Source organism: Thalassophryne amazonica, chromosome 17, assembly GCF_902500255.1.
Source record: "Thalassophryne amazonica chromosome 17, fThaAma1.1, whole genome shotgun sequence".
Lineage (NCBI taxonomy): Eukaryota > Metazoa > Chordata > Actinopteri > Batrachoidiformes > Batrachoididae > Thalassophryne > Thalassophryne amazonica.
Window position 1 is genome coordinate 16,203,270 of NC_047119.1, and position 15,470 is coordinate 16,218,739.

The 15,470-nt window shown below is 40.8% G+C and overlaps 1 protein-coding gene across 1 annotated transcript in view; it reads right to left on the reverse strand.

Annotated features, from left to right (window-relative positions):
- col27a1a (collagen, type XXVII, alpha 1a) overlaps positions 1-15,470 on the reverse strand; it is a 176,848-nt gene that overhangs the window by 118,244 nt on the left and 43,134 nt on the right. Inside the window, exons 5-7 of the mRNA XM_034191963.1 lie at positions 5,131-5,184; positions 1,014-1,067; positions 827-880 (exon numbers count right to left, since the gene is read on the reverse strand). Of these exons, the coding sequence (XP_034047854.1) occupies positions 827-880; positions 1,014-1,067; positions 5,131-5,184 (162 nt within the window). The remainder of the gene's footprint in view (positions 1-826; positions 881-1,013; positions 1,068-5,130; positions 5,185-15,470) is intronic.

Genomic DNA, 15,470 nt, shown 5'->3' on the forward strand with positions numbered 1-15,470 from the left:
TGAAGACATAGTAGTAGCAGCATAACTTAAATGATTTATAGTGGAAAAATTTAGTCACTGACCGGTAAATAGTATATGTAGATCAATTCAAAAGTCAGTGTTGTGATGTGGTCATATCTTTATATTGATTTAAAGGTTAGTGGAGCAGTGTAGTCATATCTTTTACTTTAAAATAGATTTTCAATTTATATTCAATTTGTGACACCCCTAGTAATTATTCTGTTGTCTTATACTGTATGATGTTACATTTTAGTAAAACCCTCTTATTGATAGACTATTTGTTTTGACTTGTTTTATTTGCAATTATAGATGTAAACCAAAAGGAACATGCAGTAGTATTCATTTATTATAGTACTTTAATATGGTTATATGCGGATTAGGTTATTTATTAAATTTTTGAACAGGTAATTAGTATTTGCATACAAATACATTTTTAACGTAGTCCAACCCTATTTCGATGTGTTTGCATGTTCTCCACATATAGGGTTCCTCGAGGTAATCTGGGTTTATCTAGGAGTCAACTGCATACATATTAGGATAACTGGTGACTATAACTGCCTCTGTGTAGGACTGGCTGTCAGTCTGAGCTGGGTTAAACTGCAGGCCCCACTCATGCTCAACAGGATGAGGCGGCACAGTGATCGAGCCATGGACCTACATGTTGATTTGACACAAGTTTTACACTGGATGCCTTTCCTAACACAATTCCACATTATAGGGAGACTGGGCACTGGTGGTCTTGAACCGGGAACCTTCTGTTTTGGAAGCAAATGCACTGACCACTTGGCCACAGTGAATAAATGGGGGTAGGGAGGTTCTGCCTTACCTTTCGACCTGTTTGGCCATGTGGTCCAACCGGGCCAATAATCCCTGAGTCTCCCTTGGAAACAAAAATCTAAATGTCAGAAACTAAGAAAAGAGGAACATCTGGCAGTACAAAATCTAATTATAACTGTGCTATAGGAATGTGTCATTTTTGGTATTATTTTATTAAAAAAAGACCCATGCAATACCTTATCTCCTTTAGATGCTGGCCCAGGTGAAATGCCGGGGTCTCCTTTCTTACCCTAACAGACCAAAAGCAGAAGGAATCATTGAATGCAACACAATTCATCTGTGCATCTTAGCAAAAGTGTCTTTGACAAATATACAACAGATGGCAGACATATAGAGAAAATGTCCAGGTTTAGCATGGTGCATTGAGGAGGTGCTCCAGCCCTCCAGTTAGCAGGAAACAATAACAGGGTTTCAGCACATCAAAGCCGTGCGTCGGAAATTAAACTGAGTGCTGACTCCGTCTCTCCCCTGGGACCCCTGCTATTTACAACTTTGTTTAATTTATTAACGATGACAGAACAAAGATCAGGCTGCACACAGACATCAAACACTATTGAATCACTCTCTCAACACAGGGCAGGTAGAAGAAGCCTGATCTGCTCCAGTCTGACCAGAGCTCGGTGAAGCATTCAATCACCGAATACATGCCCTCATTGTGGACTCAACCTTCTTCCTACAATCACTCTACTAATGTTCCTTCTGGACTGTGGATGTCTGCTGAGGTTTGTCTGGCGCACCGTTGTGTGGTAATGACATGATCTTTGGCATTTATCCTACTGTCTGTGCCAACAATCTGTATCAGCATGAGTCTTATTGTCACAATAAAGCTTTGACTGCCGCCAGATGTGATTGTTCAGTATGTCATTGTTTTAAGATGTACTGCCAAAATGACAGTAATGAAACAAATTATATTCATGAGATTATCAGACAAGGCAATCAGACAAGTGATATTAAACCAATCAGCTTCACTTACATCTTGGTCACACTGGAGAATTTTGACTGAAAAATACATACAAGTTATTATCATAGAGTACACGCTATCATCATGTCATAAACCATATTATTGACAGATAGTGATCTCTTTTTCTGTGCAAGAGTCAAAACCAGAGAACATAGCCAAAATGTCATAAACTGCATCAGGGAAAGAGGGACATATGTGGTTGCTTTACTCAACCTGTGGTGGTCAGTTGGATTGGAGTGTCTGGATTTTTGATTGTGCTGGATCAAGACTAAGATCCTGGCTTTCAGTGCCGTCCTGGACTCAGCCAGGAACATCTGTGAACATCTAAAGTTTTTTACTTATTTTGGCAGTGACATTCATGTCTCTGGCTCCTTGGTCTTTGTGCTCAAGAGGCACCTTGGAAGAGCTTATGGAGTCATGATGTCGCTGGAAAGAGATGTTTGGTGATTCTAATATTTTAACAGGAGAACGGAGGTCCATTTCGTGAAGGTGCCAGTGCTTCCTGTCTTTACTTTACGGTTGTGAGACTGGGATGCTAATCAAAAGACCTAAGGTGATTACTCAATATCTTTGGAACCAGGTCTCTTCATAGGATCCTTGGGCACTGCTGGAATTGGGCAGAGCAGTCTCGTTTGAGGGCGGGCGCTAAAGAGGTAAAATATGACACATATGATGTAATTTCTCTAATTCCAGTGGAAAATAACATGGCACTTTCTCTGAGTTTTTGGGCAAATTACATGCAAACAATGTGAAAATGCAAAGACAAAGTGACGATGCGGTGGAAAGTGGACATGTGTGGCGGTTTGTTTATGAGCCAGAACTCAAACATATCAAGGCAGTTGTGCAGGCGAGAGAACGTAGCTACTCTGGTTAGTTGCGTAGGCTAACACTTACTGACACGACCTCTCACATTTGCCGTCTTCCCTTCTCCAGTGGAAACCAAAAAAAAATGCACTTTTTCGTGACTGTTTCGGTGATTGCATCTGAAAACAAAACAGTACACCATTTTCTCATGTGAAATTATGCTGTGTATTTATTGCGCAATGGCAAGTAAATGATCAAAGCCCACAATATCATGCTGTGTTCAAACAAGACAGTGCTGTCCTATGACGGTGTAAAATAAATGGTTACTTAGGCAGACTAAGATTAGAAGCATCACTTGCATGGTGAGGGAGCGTCAACTGTGACATTTTGGCCATGTGGCGCATTTCTCTGTGCACGATCCAGCATGTGGGTACATTAATGATGAAGACCCCAGCAACAGGAGAAGACAAAGTGGGCATCCACGTTTCATCTGTGCCAGATAGATGGCTATCTTTGAGAGGGGTAATGCATCAGTTGTCTACCTGTGGAGATGCCAATCGGGATCTTAGGTGGTTCCGTTTGGTGAATGCAGCAATGTTAACACCAGCACCTGCACCCAGACCTGACCTGGCATGGTGACATCTTCACTGATGGAGAAACCTTGTGGTAAGCAGTAAGACTGCATGCAGTAGCATGGCTGTAATTTATATAAGGCTCTTTTTTATGATGTATTTGTAATCCATGCATTGCTCCTTCCTGTGTGCCATAAACTATATGAGAGATGAAGGCTGTTTGCCAAAACATACATTCAGTGTAGACAGTAACATGAGTGACACACAGGATTTGTACTGGGTAAGGTCATTCTCTGTTCACGTGCTAAAATGAGACAGATTTATTTGGAGTTCTCACTTTCCATCCCATAATGCCTTTCCCTGACTCTCGAATAAATCACTTCAAACTCTCCTGGTGTCTTGTTGCCCGTCTCACTTCTCTGCACTCGGGTTGCAGTGGAAGCAAACACACTCATGGTTGTGTTACAGAGGCACAGCACATATAGTAACATCACCACTGCATTACACATACATTATGCCTACAAGTACACCCACTTTTGAGCAATGTTTTGGAACTCAGAGAATAAGAAAATGTTTGGCAAAAAAATCTCATTGCACAAATGATAAAGTGAAAATTCCCTGAATATTAAGGGCTTTCTCTGGTGTCTCAAACTAGGTGAGACTGGACCGCAAAACCTATGCATCCTGCAGACATGGAAAACCTATTATCTCCTTGTAGGCTTGGCATTCTATGTCTATGACTCCCCCTAGATGGGATGCCAGTCCACTGCAGGTTAATTCCCCAGCCAAGGCTAGTCAACATTACGAGTACAATTGGGTGGAGACAATCCATAGACGTTTTTGTTGCGGGCACCCCTATTTGAACCTGTTTGCCAACTTGGCGACACACAGCCTGAAATTTCAAAATTGCTTGACGCTTTGATAGACTGTGAAATTTACTGTTTTTATCACACTGGGCTTCACAGTAAAGTATTTTTGGTTTGTATTCAACCATATCAGTGTGCTTGCTGTGACAGGCAACATTTTGTGGACAAGTCTGTCATTATCGGGAATTATTTTTGGTCTTATGTGTGTGTCCATCTGCTGATGTGTGAACAAAATAACTTAAAGAGTTTTAGTACAATATGGACCACATTTAGTGGTATGACTGGGGGTCATTATGGATGATGCCAGTCACCCTCTGCACATCGTCATCAGCAACCAGAGGAACCTCTTCAGCCACAGACTGCTCCTTCCCAAGTACAGGACCAACAGACTGAAAAACTCCTTTGTCCCTCAGGCCATCAGACTGTACAACTCCTCACTCAGGGGGCGGAGGAACAACAGGAAGACAGAGACCGGGAATGAGAATGAGAGGAACAGTAGCAGTATTGATCAGTATGTCTGGTATTTATATTGTGTATCTGTATTTATATTTCTATTTGCAAACTGTTTTAACTTTTTTCACTTTTGATAATCTAATCTAATATATGTAGGATATTTCATATGTGTGGGATATGTGGGATTGTGTATTACACTGAGCACACAGCAGACTGTAGACCAAAATGAGTGATATTAAATTGACATGAATCACCTGCTCTGTGGTTTCCCAACAACCTTCTGTCATACTGTTCGTCCAGAGTCAGAAATCATTTAGGACAAAAGACTTTAGTCACAACCAAGAAATATTATCTCAGACTGAAAAACATCACGCAAACATATGGAACCCTTTAGACCCTTTAGATCATAAACATCTTATTAAGCAGCACAAGCAGGAACTTAAAACATGTTGGGCTGTAATGTGGAAAAATCAATGTGCTAGTTGGGTTTGTGTGTGTGTGTGTGTGTGTGTGTGTGTGTGTGTGTGTGTGTGTGTGTGTGTGTGTGTGTGTGTGTGTGTGTGTGTGTGTGTGTGTGTATGGGGGGGGGGGTGAAAAAGAAAGCTTGCTTGTACATTTGCGTGTGTGCGCAAGATACCTTGAGCCCAGGTGGGCCAGGTTGGCCTGGGTTTCCATTGGGACCGGGTTCGCCCTACGGAAAAGCAAGCCAGAGGAAAAACATAATCAGATGAGGATTGAGATCTTAATCAATCTTCCTACTGAGATGCAGCCTGTGGTTTCTGCTCCTGTGAGGAGTGGGAGGAGAAGCTGTCTGGAGAACCTCAGTTTTCATGGTTCCCAAACTCATTTTCCTAGACATCAACTGTGAGGCGGGTGTTGAGGTATTTTGGGTAGTTTACGGAAAATGGGGCTCCGTGGAGGAGGTGCTCTGCTCCTTCAACATATGGATGTGGTTTTCCTACACCCACCCACCCACCCCCACCCAATTGCCTCATAATCCTCCCAACCACCACACACACACACACACACACACACACACACACACACACACACCACACACACACACACACACACACACACACACACACACACACACACACACACACACACACACACACACACACAAATCAAAGATCATAATGAGTAATCCAGATCATTTTGCATCACAACATTGGCTGGTGAATGTTTCTGGCTCTTGCTGGGGAAATTGAGACAATTGTGTTTGAAACCTGCAGTAGCTGCACATTAGCTCTTTGAACTACCTTACCCTCTCTTGGAGTCCACATGGGACAGGAAAATAGGGAAGCTGGGAAAATGAGCCTACACAATGTATGGCTACCAGATTAAGGAAGTGTCATGGTCCTACATATCGCTCCCCCACATTTACCAATCAATTTATCAATCAATCATTCCCCCAATCAATGCAAACAAGGGTGTCTCACTGTAGAGTGTTCCCCATCTTCACCTCAGATCAAGTTTTTAGTGGGGTTTAGTGGCTTGCCTGTGCCCCTGAAGTGATGTGACACCTTTGCCCCCCCCCAGGCCTTCATAATCAAGTGTTAAAAATGCTAAAGACTAGAAAAAGACTCACAAGAACTTTAAAAACCTGGATTCACAAACAGTTCAGAATGGAGAGTGAGTATTTTAACCTACAGCATCAGCAATGGCCAACTTTCAACATGTAGACGTGTAGTCGTCTTTTATCCCACATAAGAGAAAAACCTTCAAAGTGTTTGGGCTGGGTTATACTGCATAACAAAAAAAAAAGCTGGCCTGAGCAAATCTGAAAAGCAGACACACTTTTCGAGTGGAGACATGACAACATATATGTCTGTTATCTTTTGATGACAGATTTGTGTGATTCACTTGGAGAGTGTTTCAGACAGAGCATGTCTCACGAATGACCAGGTTACTGCAGTAAAGGTGTTACCTTTAATGTAAATCACAGAAAGCTCAAAATTTCCACACACTTAGTCAAAACCTTTTAAAAATCTTATTGCATGACCCGTGTACTGACCTGACTAAGTCACCAAGCCCAGAAAATTAAATGAAGTCAAAAATGAAAATAAATACATTTAAAAAATATACATAATGGGGAGGTGATGGTCTAGTGCTTAAATCGTTGGACTTGAGACCAGAGGATCCTTGGTTCAAATCCCAACTTGTCCGGAAAATCACTAAGGGCCCTTGGGCAACATCCTTAATCCCCAAGTTACTCCCGGTATGTAGTGGGCGCCTTGTATGGCAGCACCCTGACATTGGGGTGAATGTGAGGCATTAATGTGTAAAAGCGCTTTGAGCATCTGGTGTAGATGGAAAAGCGCTATATAAATGCACTCCATTTAATGCACCAGATTCCGCTTGTTGACCCATTGGGGCTTCTTCTAACATTATACCTTATCTCAGCAACTACTCATTAAATGATTTTTGTTTTGTTGTGAAATTATTTGCAAGCAGTGTTGCCGCAGTAACTTTGAAAAGTTACTTTGTTACTGTCCTCAGTTCCCAAACGCTTACTGAGTGTTGTTAGAAGGAAAGGTGATGTAACACAGTGGTAAACATACCACTGTCCCAGCTTTTTTGAAACATGTTGCAGGCATCCATTTCAAAATGAGAAAATATTTGCACAAAAACAATAAAGTTTATCAGTTTGAACATTAAATATCGTGTCTTTGTGGTGTATTCAATTGAATATAGGTTGAAGAAGATTTGCAAATCATTGTATTCTGTTTTTATTTACATTTTACCCAACGTCCCAACTTCATTGGAATTGGGGTTGTAGTTACTTTGTACAGTTACATTTTACAGTTACTTTATACAGTTACTTCATTAGCAGCTGTGGACAACTTGCCTGCAGTTGCTGAATGTAACTAATAAAGTAATTAGTAATCTAACTTGGATATTTTTATGATTAAGTACTCAGCAAAGTAACTAATAGTTACTTTTGCTGATTGCTCCGTCTTAAGAGTAACCAAGTTAGATTACTAGTTGCCTTGTTAGTTATATTACTTATTGGTTACAAGTTGTTGGCGGGTGCTAATACAGTATAACTGTATAAAGTAAAGTAACTAAAAAAGTAGCTTTTCAAAGTAACTGTGGCAACACTGTTTGCAAGATACAAGTTTCAATTACCTCCCCAGTTTGTGAGAAATTGTAGCATTACCATGGCAACATCCAAAAATAGAAAAAAATCAACAAATAATCAGATCTGAGTAACCACTGAGGGCAGAGTGAGTATTTTAGGCTTAAATTCCTCAGTGACCCAAAGTTTATAACTTCTCCAATTAAACATATTCTAGAAAATGACCACAAATCCCTGCTTTTGACTTTTGACCTCAATAAAATCATGCCTTGCTCTATTTGAGTAACCAGTGAAGACAGAAAGAAAACTATGGCCTTAAATTACTCAGAGATCCCAAGTGTATATTTTGATGCAAATGAGGATTTTTGGACATTGACTGGATATCTAACTGATATCTATCTGACTGGATAAGGTTTTGAATAATCAGGTCCCATCTTATCTTAGGGACCTCGTAGTACCATATCACCCCAATAGAGCGCTTCGCTCTCAGACTGCAGGCTTACTTGTAGTTCCTAGGGTTTGTAAGAGTAGAATGGGAGGCAGAGCCTTCAGCTTTCAGGCTCCTCTCCTGTGGAACCAGCTCCCAATTCGGATCAGGGAGACAGACACCCTCTCTACTTTTAAGATTAGGCTTAAAACTTTCCTTTTTGCTAAAGCTTATAGTTAGGGCTGGATCGGGTGACCCTGAACCATCCCTTAGTTATGCTGCTATAGATGTAGACTGCTGGGGGGTTCCCATGATGCACTGTTTCTTTCTCTTTTTGCTCTGTATGCACCACTCTGCATTTAATCATTAGTGATCGATCTCTGCTCCCCTCCACAGCATGTCTTTTTCCTGCTTCTCTCCCTCAGCCCCAACCAGTCCCAGCAGAAGACTGCCCCTCCCTGAGCCTGGTTCTGCTGGAGGTTTCTTCCTGTTAAAAGGGAGTTTTTCCTTCCCACTGTAGCCAAGTGCTTGCTCACAGGGGGTCGTTTTGACCGTTGGGGTTTTACGTAATTATTGTATGGCCTTGCCTTACAATATAAAGCGCCTTGGGGCAACTGTTTGTTGTGATTTGGCGCTATATAAAAAATTGATTGATTGATTGATTGATTGATATCTCTGTTTTGGTTTTTGAGACCAATGAAATGACCTCTCGCTGTATTTCAGTAAGACAGTCAAATAATGACAGACAATTCATGGTGAATTATTGCAAAATTAATTTTTTTATCATTGGGAATATTTTTGCTCCAAAATTACAAGTATATGTCCAATTAATTGTCCTTTAAATGGACACATTTCCAAACTGATTTTTAAAAAGACAATCAAGTGGCTGAAAATGATTATGGACAAGTGTCCCTATAATGATCTTCCCATTTTTTTTATTGGCACACGTGCTTCCAGTTTTATTTTCAGCCTGCATGCAGCTGGAGGCCCTTGAAGTTTGAGTGCACAGACGGTGTTACGGGATGCTGTTGTGCCGTAAATACACTTAAACAAACAAGACATGTTTGAATTACATGCTTCGAAATTAAACCCATGGTTTACCGCGGGTTGGCCTGTGCACTAGTTGGCGTGGCTGCCACCAACATTTGGTACCATGCTCTTGGTTGGATGTCGTGTCCTGTTCTCGCACAACAACAGGTGCCTAATTAGAGAAGACCGGGGGCGGGGCACTCACATACTGAGGCCTATCAAATGAAACACCAAAAACCTCTTACTGTGGCTCCTGAGGTAACAACACTTCAAAGTTTAGGCGAAACAGCCAAAATATATATAAATGATAACTTGCAATGCTGCACGGTGAATAAAAACCTGCTGTCAAATGGACCTTAAGCCCTTAAATTTGCCATATGTGCAACCTAAAGCCAAGAAATACATAAGTACTCTGTAGATTTTAAATTTGGACACATGACATCACTCTTAACCCTGAATTCTCTGGCAGAATATTTTAGACATACATTTAACAGCCATGCTGTAAAATTCAGCCTTTTAACACTGACTTGAAAAAGCTGAAATGTTTATCCAGTCACCGCACAAAGATAAAAGGATTCTGTTAGGTGCAGCACCACATGACAGCCGAAGGCCAAAGCCTAATTAACCAACATTAAACCAAATGAGCACATGAAACCGCTGGATGTCTTCATAATTAAAGAGCAGGAACTTTGCCTTTCAGGAATCAGGAAAATATTTAGCTGTTGCAATAGCATGCTTCACCAGCGCTTAATAAAACGAGCCATATCAGCAGCCCAGTGTTACAAAACCTACATTAAAACTCCACATTAACATTAGTGGACAGGGTGACGTATTATACTTGACAGGTGAAAGAAAGCCAAACATATAAATGTATCGAATGAAAAGCAGGCAATATTTTTTAAAATACAGCTAAATACATTGTGAAGTGACCAGAATTTATGAAAAAGGAAGTGGTAAGTATTTTTCAAGCATTTACAAGAGCTCTAATGGCTTATAAATGCAGTGACAAATTTGAAAAGCATGACGAAAATGAAGGCTAATGTTAGGAAAAACACTTATAACCTTGTATTATAAATCATAATGTTGTCCCCACAGAGCACATACAAAAATAATGATTTGAAGCAGAGTATGCACTTTTTACTGTCATGTGGAATGTTGCAGTAATATTCCACATGGCAAATGCATATACACAATTTACACTGGAGCTGACCCGTGCATAATCATTCATTCATTCATCTTCTATACTCCTTTACATCGGTCATGAGTCACTGGGGGGCTGGAGCCCATCCCAGCAGTCATAGGGTGTGCGTGGACAGGATGCCAGTCCACACATTCATACATGCATGCCAGACATGGGGCCAAATACAAAAGTATTTGTATTTGAAAATACTTAAATACATTTTTCGGAGTATTTGTATTTTCTGATTTTGAATTAAAAGTATTTGTATTTGTATTTCAAATACATCGCCGATTCCAAGAATTTCCAGATACTTTTTCAAATACTTTTCAAAATTGGGAATCTCTGTGACACCGTGTTGAATATAGATTGTTGTTGTGAAAGTGTAGGTACACGGACCCACAACAGGGGGCGCAATGAACGGACAATGGAGAAAAGTAAGAACAAGTTTTACTGTTGTGAAAATAGCACAACTGATACAACAATTAGCAATTTGGAGATGTAAGCCGAAATCTGCTGGTGTCTTGTGGGCAGGCCCGAAGGTAGGAGACGTCCGTCCTAGTTGAACCGGAACCACCCAGATCTCCTCTGCCACCGAAACCCAGAAGTACTGGAACCGCCAAGTCCCGAATTCCCAGGTGGCCACTGCCTCCGCTCGTCGGATCCGGTACTGCTGGCGGGAAAGAACACAAACACACAGGGTGGGATGCGACCGCACCCGGTAGATGAGAGGGGCAAAGCCGCCTCCACCTCTTGTCACACTGAAGCAGGAAAGGTGAGTACTTATCTGAACACAGATATATGTTGCAGAGGTGATTACCTGAAACTCAAGGTGATATCTCGGCACTGAGGTGGAGACGCTGTCCTGCTGATATACCTCCGTACTGAGTGAAGTCAGCTGTGTCCAGTAATGGGTGACAGCTGTCACCCTGGCTGCTCTCATCAGGCGGCGGCGCCCTCTGGTGCCTGGAGCCCGCACTCCAGGCAGGGCGCCCTCTGGTGGTGATGGGCCAGCAGTACCTCCTCTTCAGCGGCCCACACACAACAATTGTGATAGTTTGATTATTGCCTGTGATATTATAATAGTGAATTTGTGATAAAACATTCAATCCTTTACTTATCAACAGTATTTGGTCATGCTATTTTCATAATAAATTGTCACCGGTTTATCAGTTTTTGCGTTGATTTGTTGTTTATAGTTCATAGAAAGTATTTGTATTTGTATTTGAAATACTCAAAATATAAAGTATTTGTATTTGTATTTGAAAAAGTACAAAGTATTTGTATTTGTATTTAAATACAATGCAAAGTATTTGACCCCATGTCTGATGCATGCACACCTACGGTCAGTTTAGAGTCACCAAATCACCTCACCTGCTTGTTTTTTTTTTTGGAGGTGGGAGAAAGCCGGAAAACGTAAACACTGGGAGAACATACAAACTCACCACAGAAAGGCCCAGGCGGGAAGTGATCCCATGACCTTCTTGCTGTGAGGCAACAGTGCTATCCACTCAGTGTGACGGAGGCCAGCAGGAGTCGCTGTGCATGTGGTAGTCAATGGGCCTCACTCCCCGACAGCCAAAGGATATTCTGGCCACTCAGGCCAGAGCCTAGGTTTTTAGCTGATGGGTTGGAGTGTCTGCCTCCCATGCCAGAGATTGTGAGTTTGCATCCTGAATTGGAAGAAACCAACACAACGCAAAGCAGCCACTAAACTGATGCCGTGACCCGGATGGGAGTGAAGTTCAAGTGGGGGCGCTGAGTGTGACGGAGGCCAGCAAGAGTCGCTTTGCATGTTGTTGTCAGTAGGCCTCAATCCGCCGACCGCCAAAGGATATTCTGGCTACTCAGGCCAGAGCCCGGGTTTTAGCTGACTGGTCAGAGATTGTGAGTTCGCATCCTGAGCAGAGCTAGTGGGACGAGTCCAACACAATGCAGAGCAACCACTACATAAGCTACCACGCTGCCCACGTATACAACACTGGTCAACACAATTTTTCTTGCATGGACTTTTTCAACGTATTTTGGGTACTCTGGGGGCACTGAATCCGAAGCTGCTGTTAGTTTTTACCAATCACATCACGTTTTTGAGATATGAAAACAAATCTTTCGTATCATGCATTTAAACAAAAGCTGCAGTCTCGCACACCTCTTCGACACCATAAATGATATTACGGCTCTTGTTCACATATGGCGAACCTGGTTTAAAAACTATGCTTTTGAAACTGCTTTTGGTGCATGATTAGTGGCGTCATACTTGTGAGTGAATGAGCAACTTTTGCGTAATCCAGATTGCAGATTGCAAAGAAATGTCATGTGATAGAGGAAATCTGAGCCCAGATTTGGATTCAGCACCCCAAAATGTTCCTAAATCAGTTCTCAAAGTCCCTGCAAGAATTGTTTTTGTTTTGTTTTTTTGACCAGTGTAATCAATTTGAAAGTAATAGATATGACTATACTGACACATGGAACCCTGAATACATCTAAATCTACTATGAAGCAGTCAAAATGGCAACTGCATTTGTAGCTTTACCTCTAGATAAGGCAATGTAGTTGCATTGTGCTTACTAAGAAAGGTGTGGTTTGGAAGGGAAGCCTGAGCAAAGGTGGATAGTGGGGGGGATTTTTTTTTTATTTTCACAGCACAAAGACCCTTTTGACCCAGCCAGCTCCAGACAAACACATGTAGTGAGTGAGTCCTCTTATAGACACATGCCTGTGTGTCCGTTTCCTCTCGCACCCTCCTACCACCGCCGTCACTGTACAACCCACAAACACTCTCAAAGGAAATTCATCCTATCTCAACGTATTGAGTGATGCTAAAGCTTAGGCGCTGACGGGGGTTACCATAGTGATGGCGTGTCACACTCACGTGTGTGGGATCAGAGGTTGAAGTTTATGGGTGGTGCTCAGTCGGCTCAATGGTCCTCTCTGTGTGCCGTCACACAGGTTTCCAACAGAAACCCTGTGACTGGAATTTTTTTTTTCCTTTTTTACACAGAAGATGATCAAAGGTGGTATTTCCCCTGGTTTGGAAGAGGTGGAATCCTGTATATAAAGGGCCTGACATGTGTGACTCTGTGACTCTGTATGTGTATCCACAATGAAGGTGGGGCTCTTGGCGTTGTGGCTGTCTGTGGGCGTAAGCTGGCACCAATAACTGGAGCACACACGTCTTACTGCTGTTACTCCAATTAATCGTACAACAAGCCATATTATTACAGATATTTGCAATAACATGCTCACAAAGGACCCATTCAGTCATGCTAACATTAGCCATAAGTATTGCGCTATTTAATGCTAACCACTTATAAAAGATAATGGTTTTTCCAAGACACGTGAATGATTAAATCTATCGGCTTTGTTTAGCTTTGTTGGCCCAGCAAGGTACAGTTGGATAATTAAACGGTAGCTCATCAAGTTATAGTTAGCTTACTTTCGCGATTTACACTTTTATTTTACATGGTGTATTTTTTATGTTTCTTCAGTTTATAGGTTCTTATATCAACAGATAGTATCTAAGTTTGGGGTTTCTATTAGAAAGCATGTAGAGTATGGATTTTGTCTTCCTATAGTAAGCTAGCAGAGTGAACTTTAGATAGACATATTACATCATAGCTTCTGTTTCTATAATAACATAACTATATTTATAGCTTAGCCTGCTAGCTATAATTTAGTTTTACAACAAGTCTACAGATTAGGGAGACATATACTACAATCTTCTCCGATATGAACATTTAGGTTTCAGGAGCTAACTCCTATAATATTATGTAACTATATTTCTTGTATATGTTTTTACTACCCTAATTGTGTATATGTTACTTATATAAATGCTGTCCATATTCTTGAGTTGCTTTGGTGGGTAGGGAGAGTTCCCATGGGATAAAAAACCTTTTAAACCTACCATCCCTGGTTCTCAAGTACAGGCACCTAAGTGGCTCTACTCTTCTCTTCTTCTTCTTTTTTTTTTTTTTAAATATTTAGATATACTTTAATATACACTAGTAGAGTTTTACCTTAGAATTGGAATGTATAATAGAAGATATACATTGCTGAATTTTCATGAATCAATGTTTGAAGGTGTTCACCTTGGTCACACTATCAGCCACAGTCTGAAAATAAACTTAACACTAAACAGTTAAAACTACAGTGTTGCCCGTGGGGATCCACATGTTCTAGATTGGGGAGTGTTTATAAAATAGGTAGCTGGCATTTTTGAAGGGTGGTAATAAATTATGCAAAGTTTCTATAATGATTTTAACCGAAAGTGCAGGAAATTAAAATGAGAACGTTTTGTGAATAATTGTATTTATTATTTGGCACATTTAGTTGATGTCATGTTTTGCAACTGGCAAGGTTCCTTTGTTTAGAACTTGTCTGGTTACCAGGGACTGATTAATGGTGATATCAACGTCCATTGTGCACTGTTGGTACCTACTATCCCTAATTTCTCCAAAATATTAGTCCTATCAACTTTCTGTTTTTGCAGCGTTTATCCTTGACCCAAATACATAAGCATACAAAACAGCAAATGTCAGCTCTCCCTAGTTTCTCCGTGATCCAAGTTACACACACGCACACATGTACACAGAGGCCACTTGGCTTTTAATATATAGAAAATAAAATAAAACTACTTATATTTTGTGTTTGCGCAAACCAGCTTTAGAGGTGCATACTGTCCCCTACTGTATCAGAGTGTGTGGAATCATGGCATTAATTATTCTCTTTTAATTCAATACAGAGTGTGAAACAATAAAAAGAAAAACGAAATAATCAAAACTTTCAATAAATATCTTAATACTGTAAAGAAACAGCACCGATTTGATAGTTTTAGCACAATCATATGGCACTTTTAAAAGACTGAACAAAAACATTCTGTGAGCGCTGTAATTTATTTATAGTACAAAATCACTGCATTGATGTGTGTATTACAATGGTGTGCTCATTTTTATTTTATTTATTTATTTGTTATGTAAAACACAACTTGGTAACTGCTCTTCACCCAGGTGAAGATTGATTAGAAGATTAATTTAAAGCTACAGTGTGCAGCAACAAATCAATGTGTTTTTATGAGCTTAGTATGAGCCCTTCATGTCAACATGGAAGTAGCCCCCGTATGGAGGCCACCATGTTGCAGTGCAATGTTGATAAAATAGCCCAAATAGTACATACTTAATGGCTGGAAGAAAAAAGGAAAAAGAAGTGGAATCACTGAAAAAAAGTAAAGGAGTCAGTGTTTGCTGCCCTACATACTGCGTATTG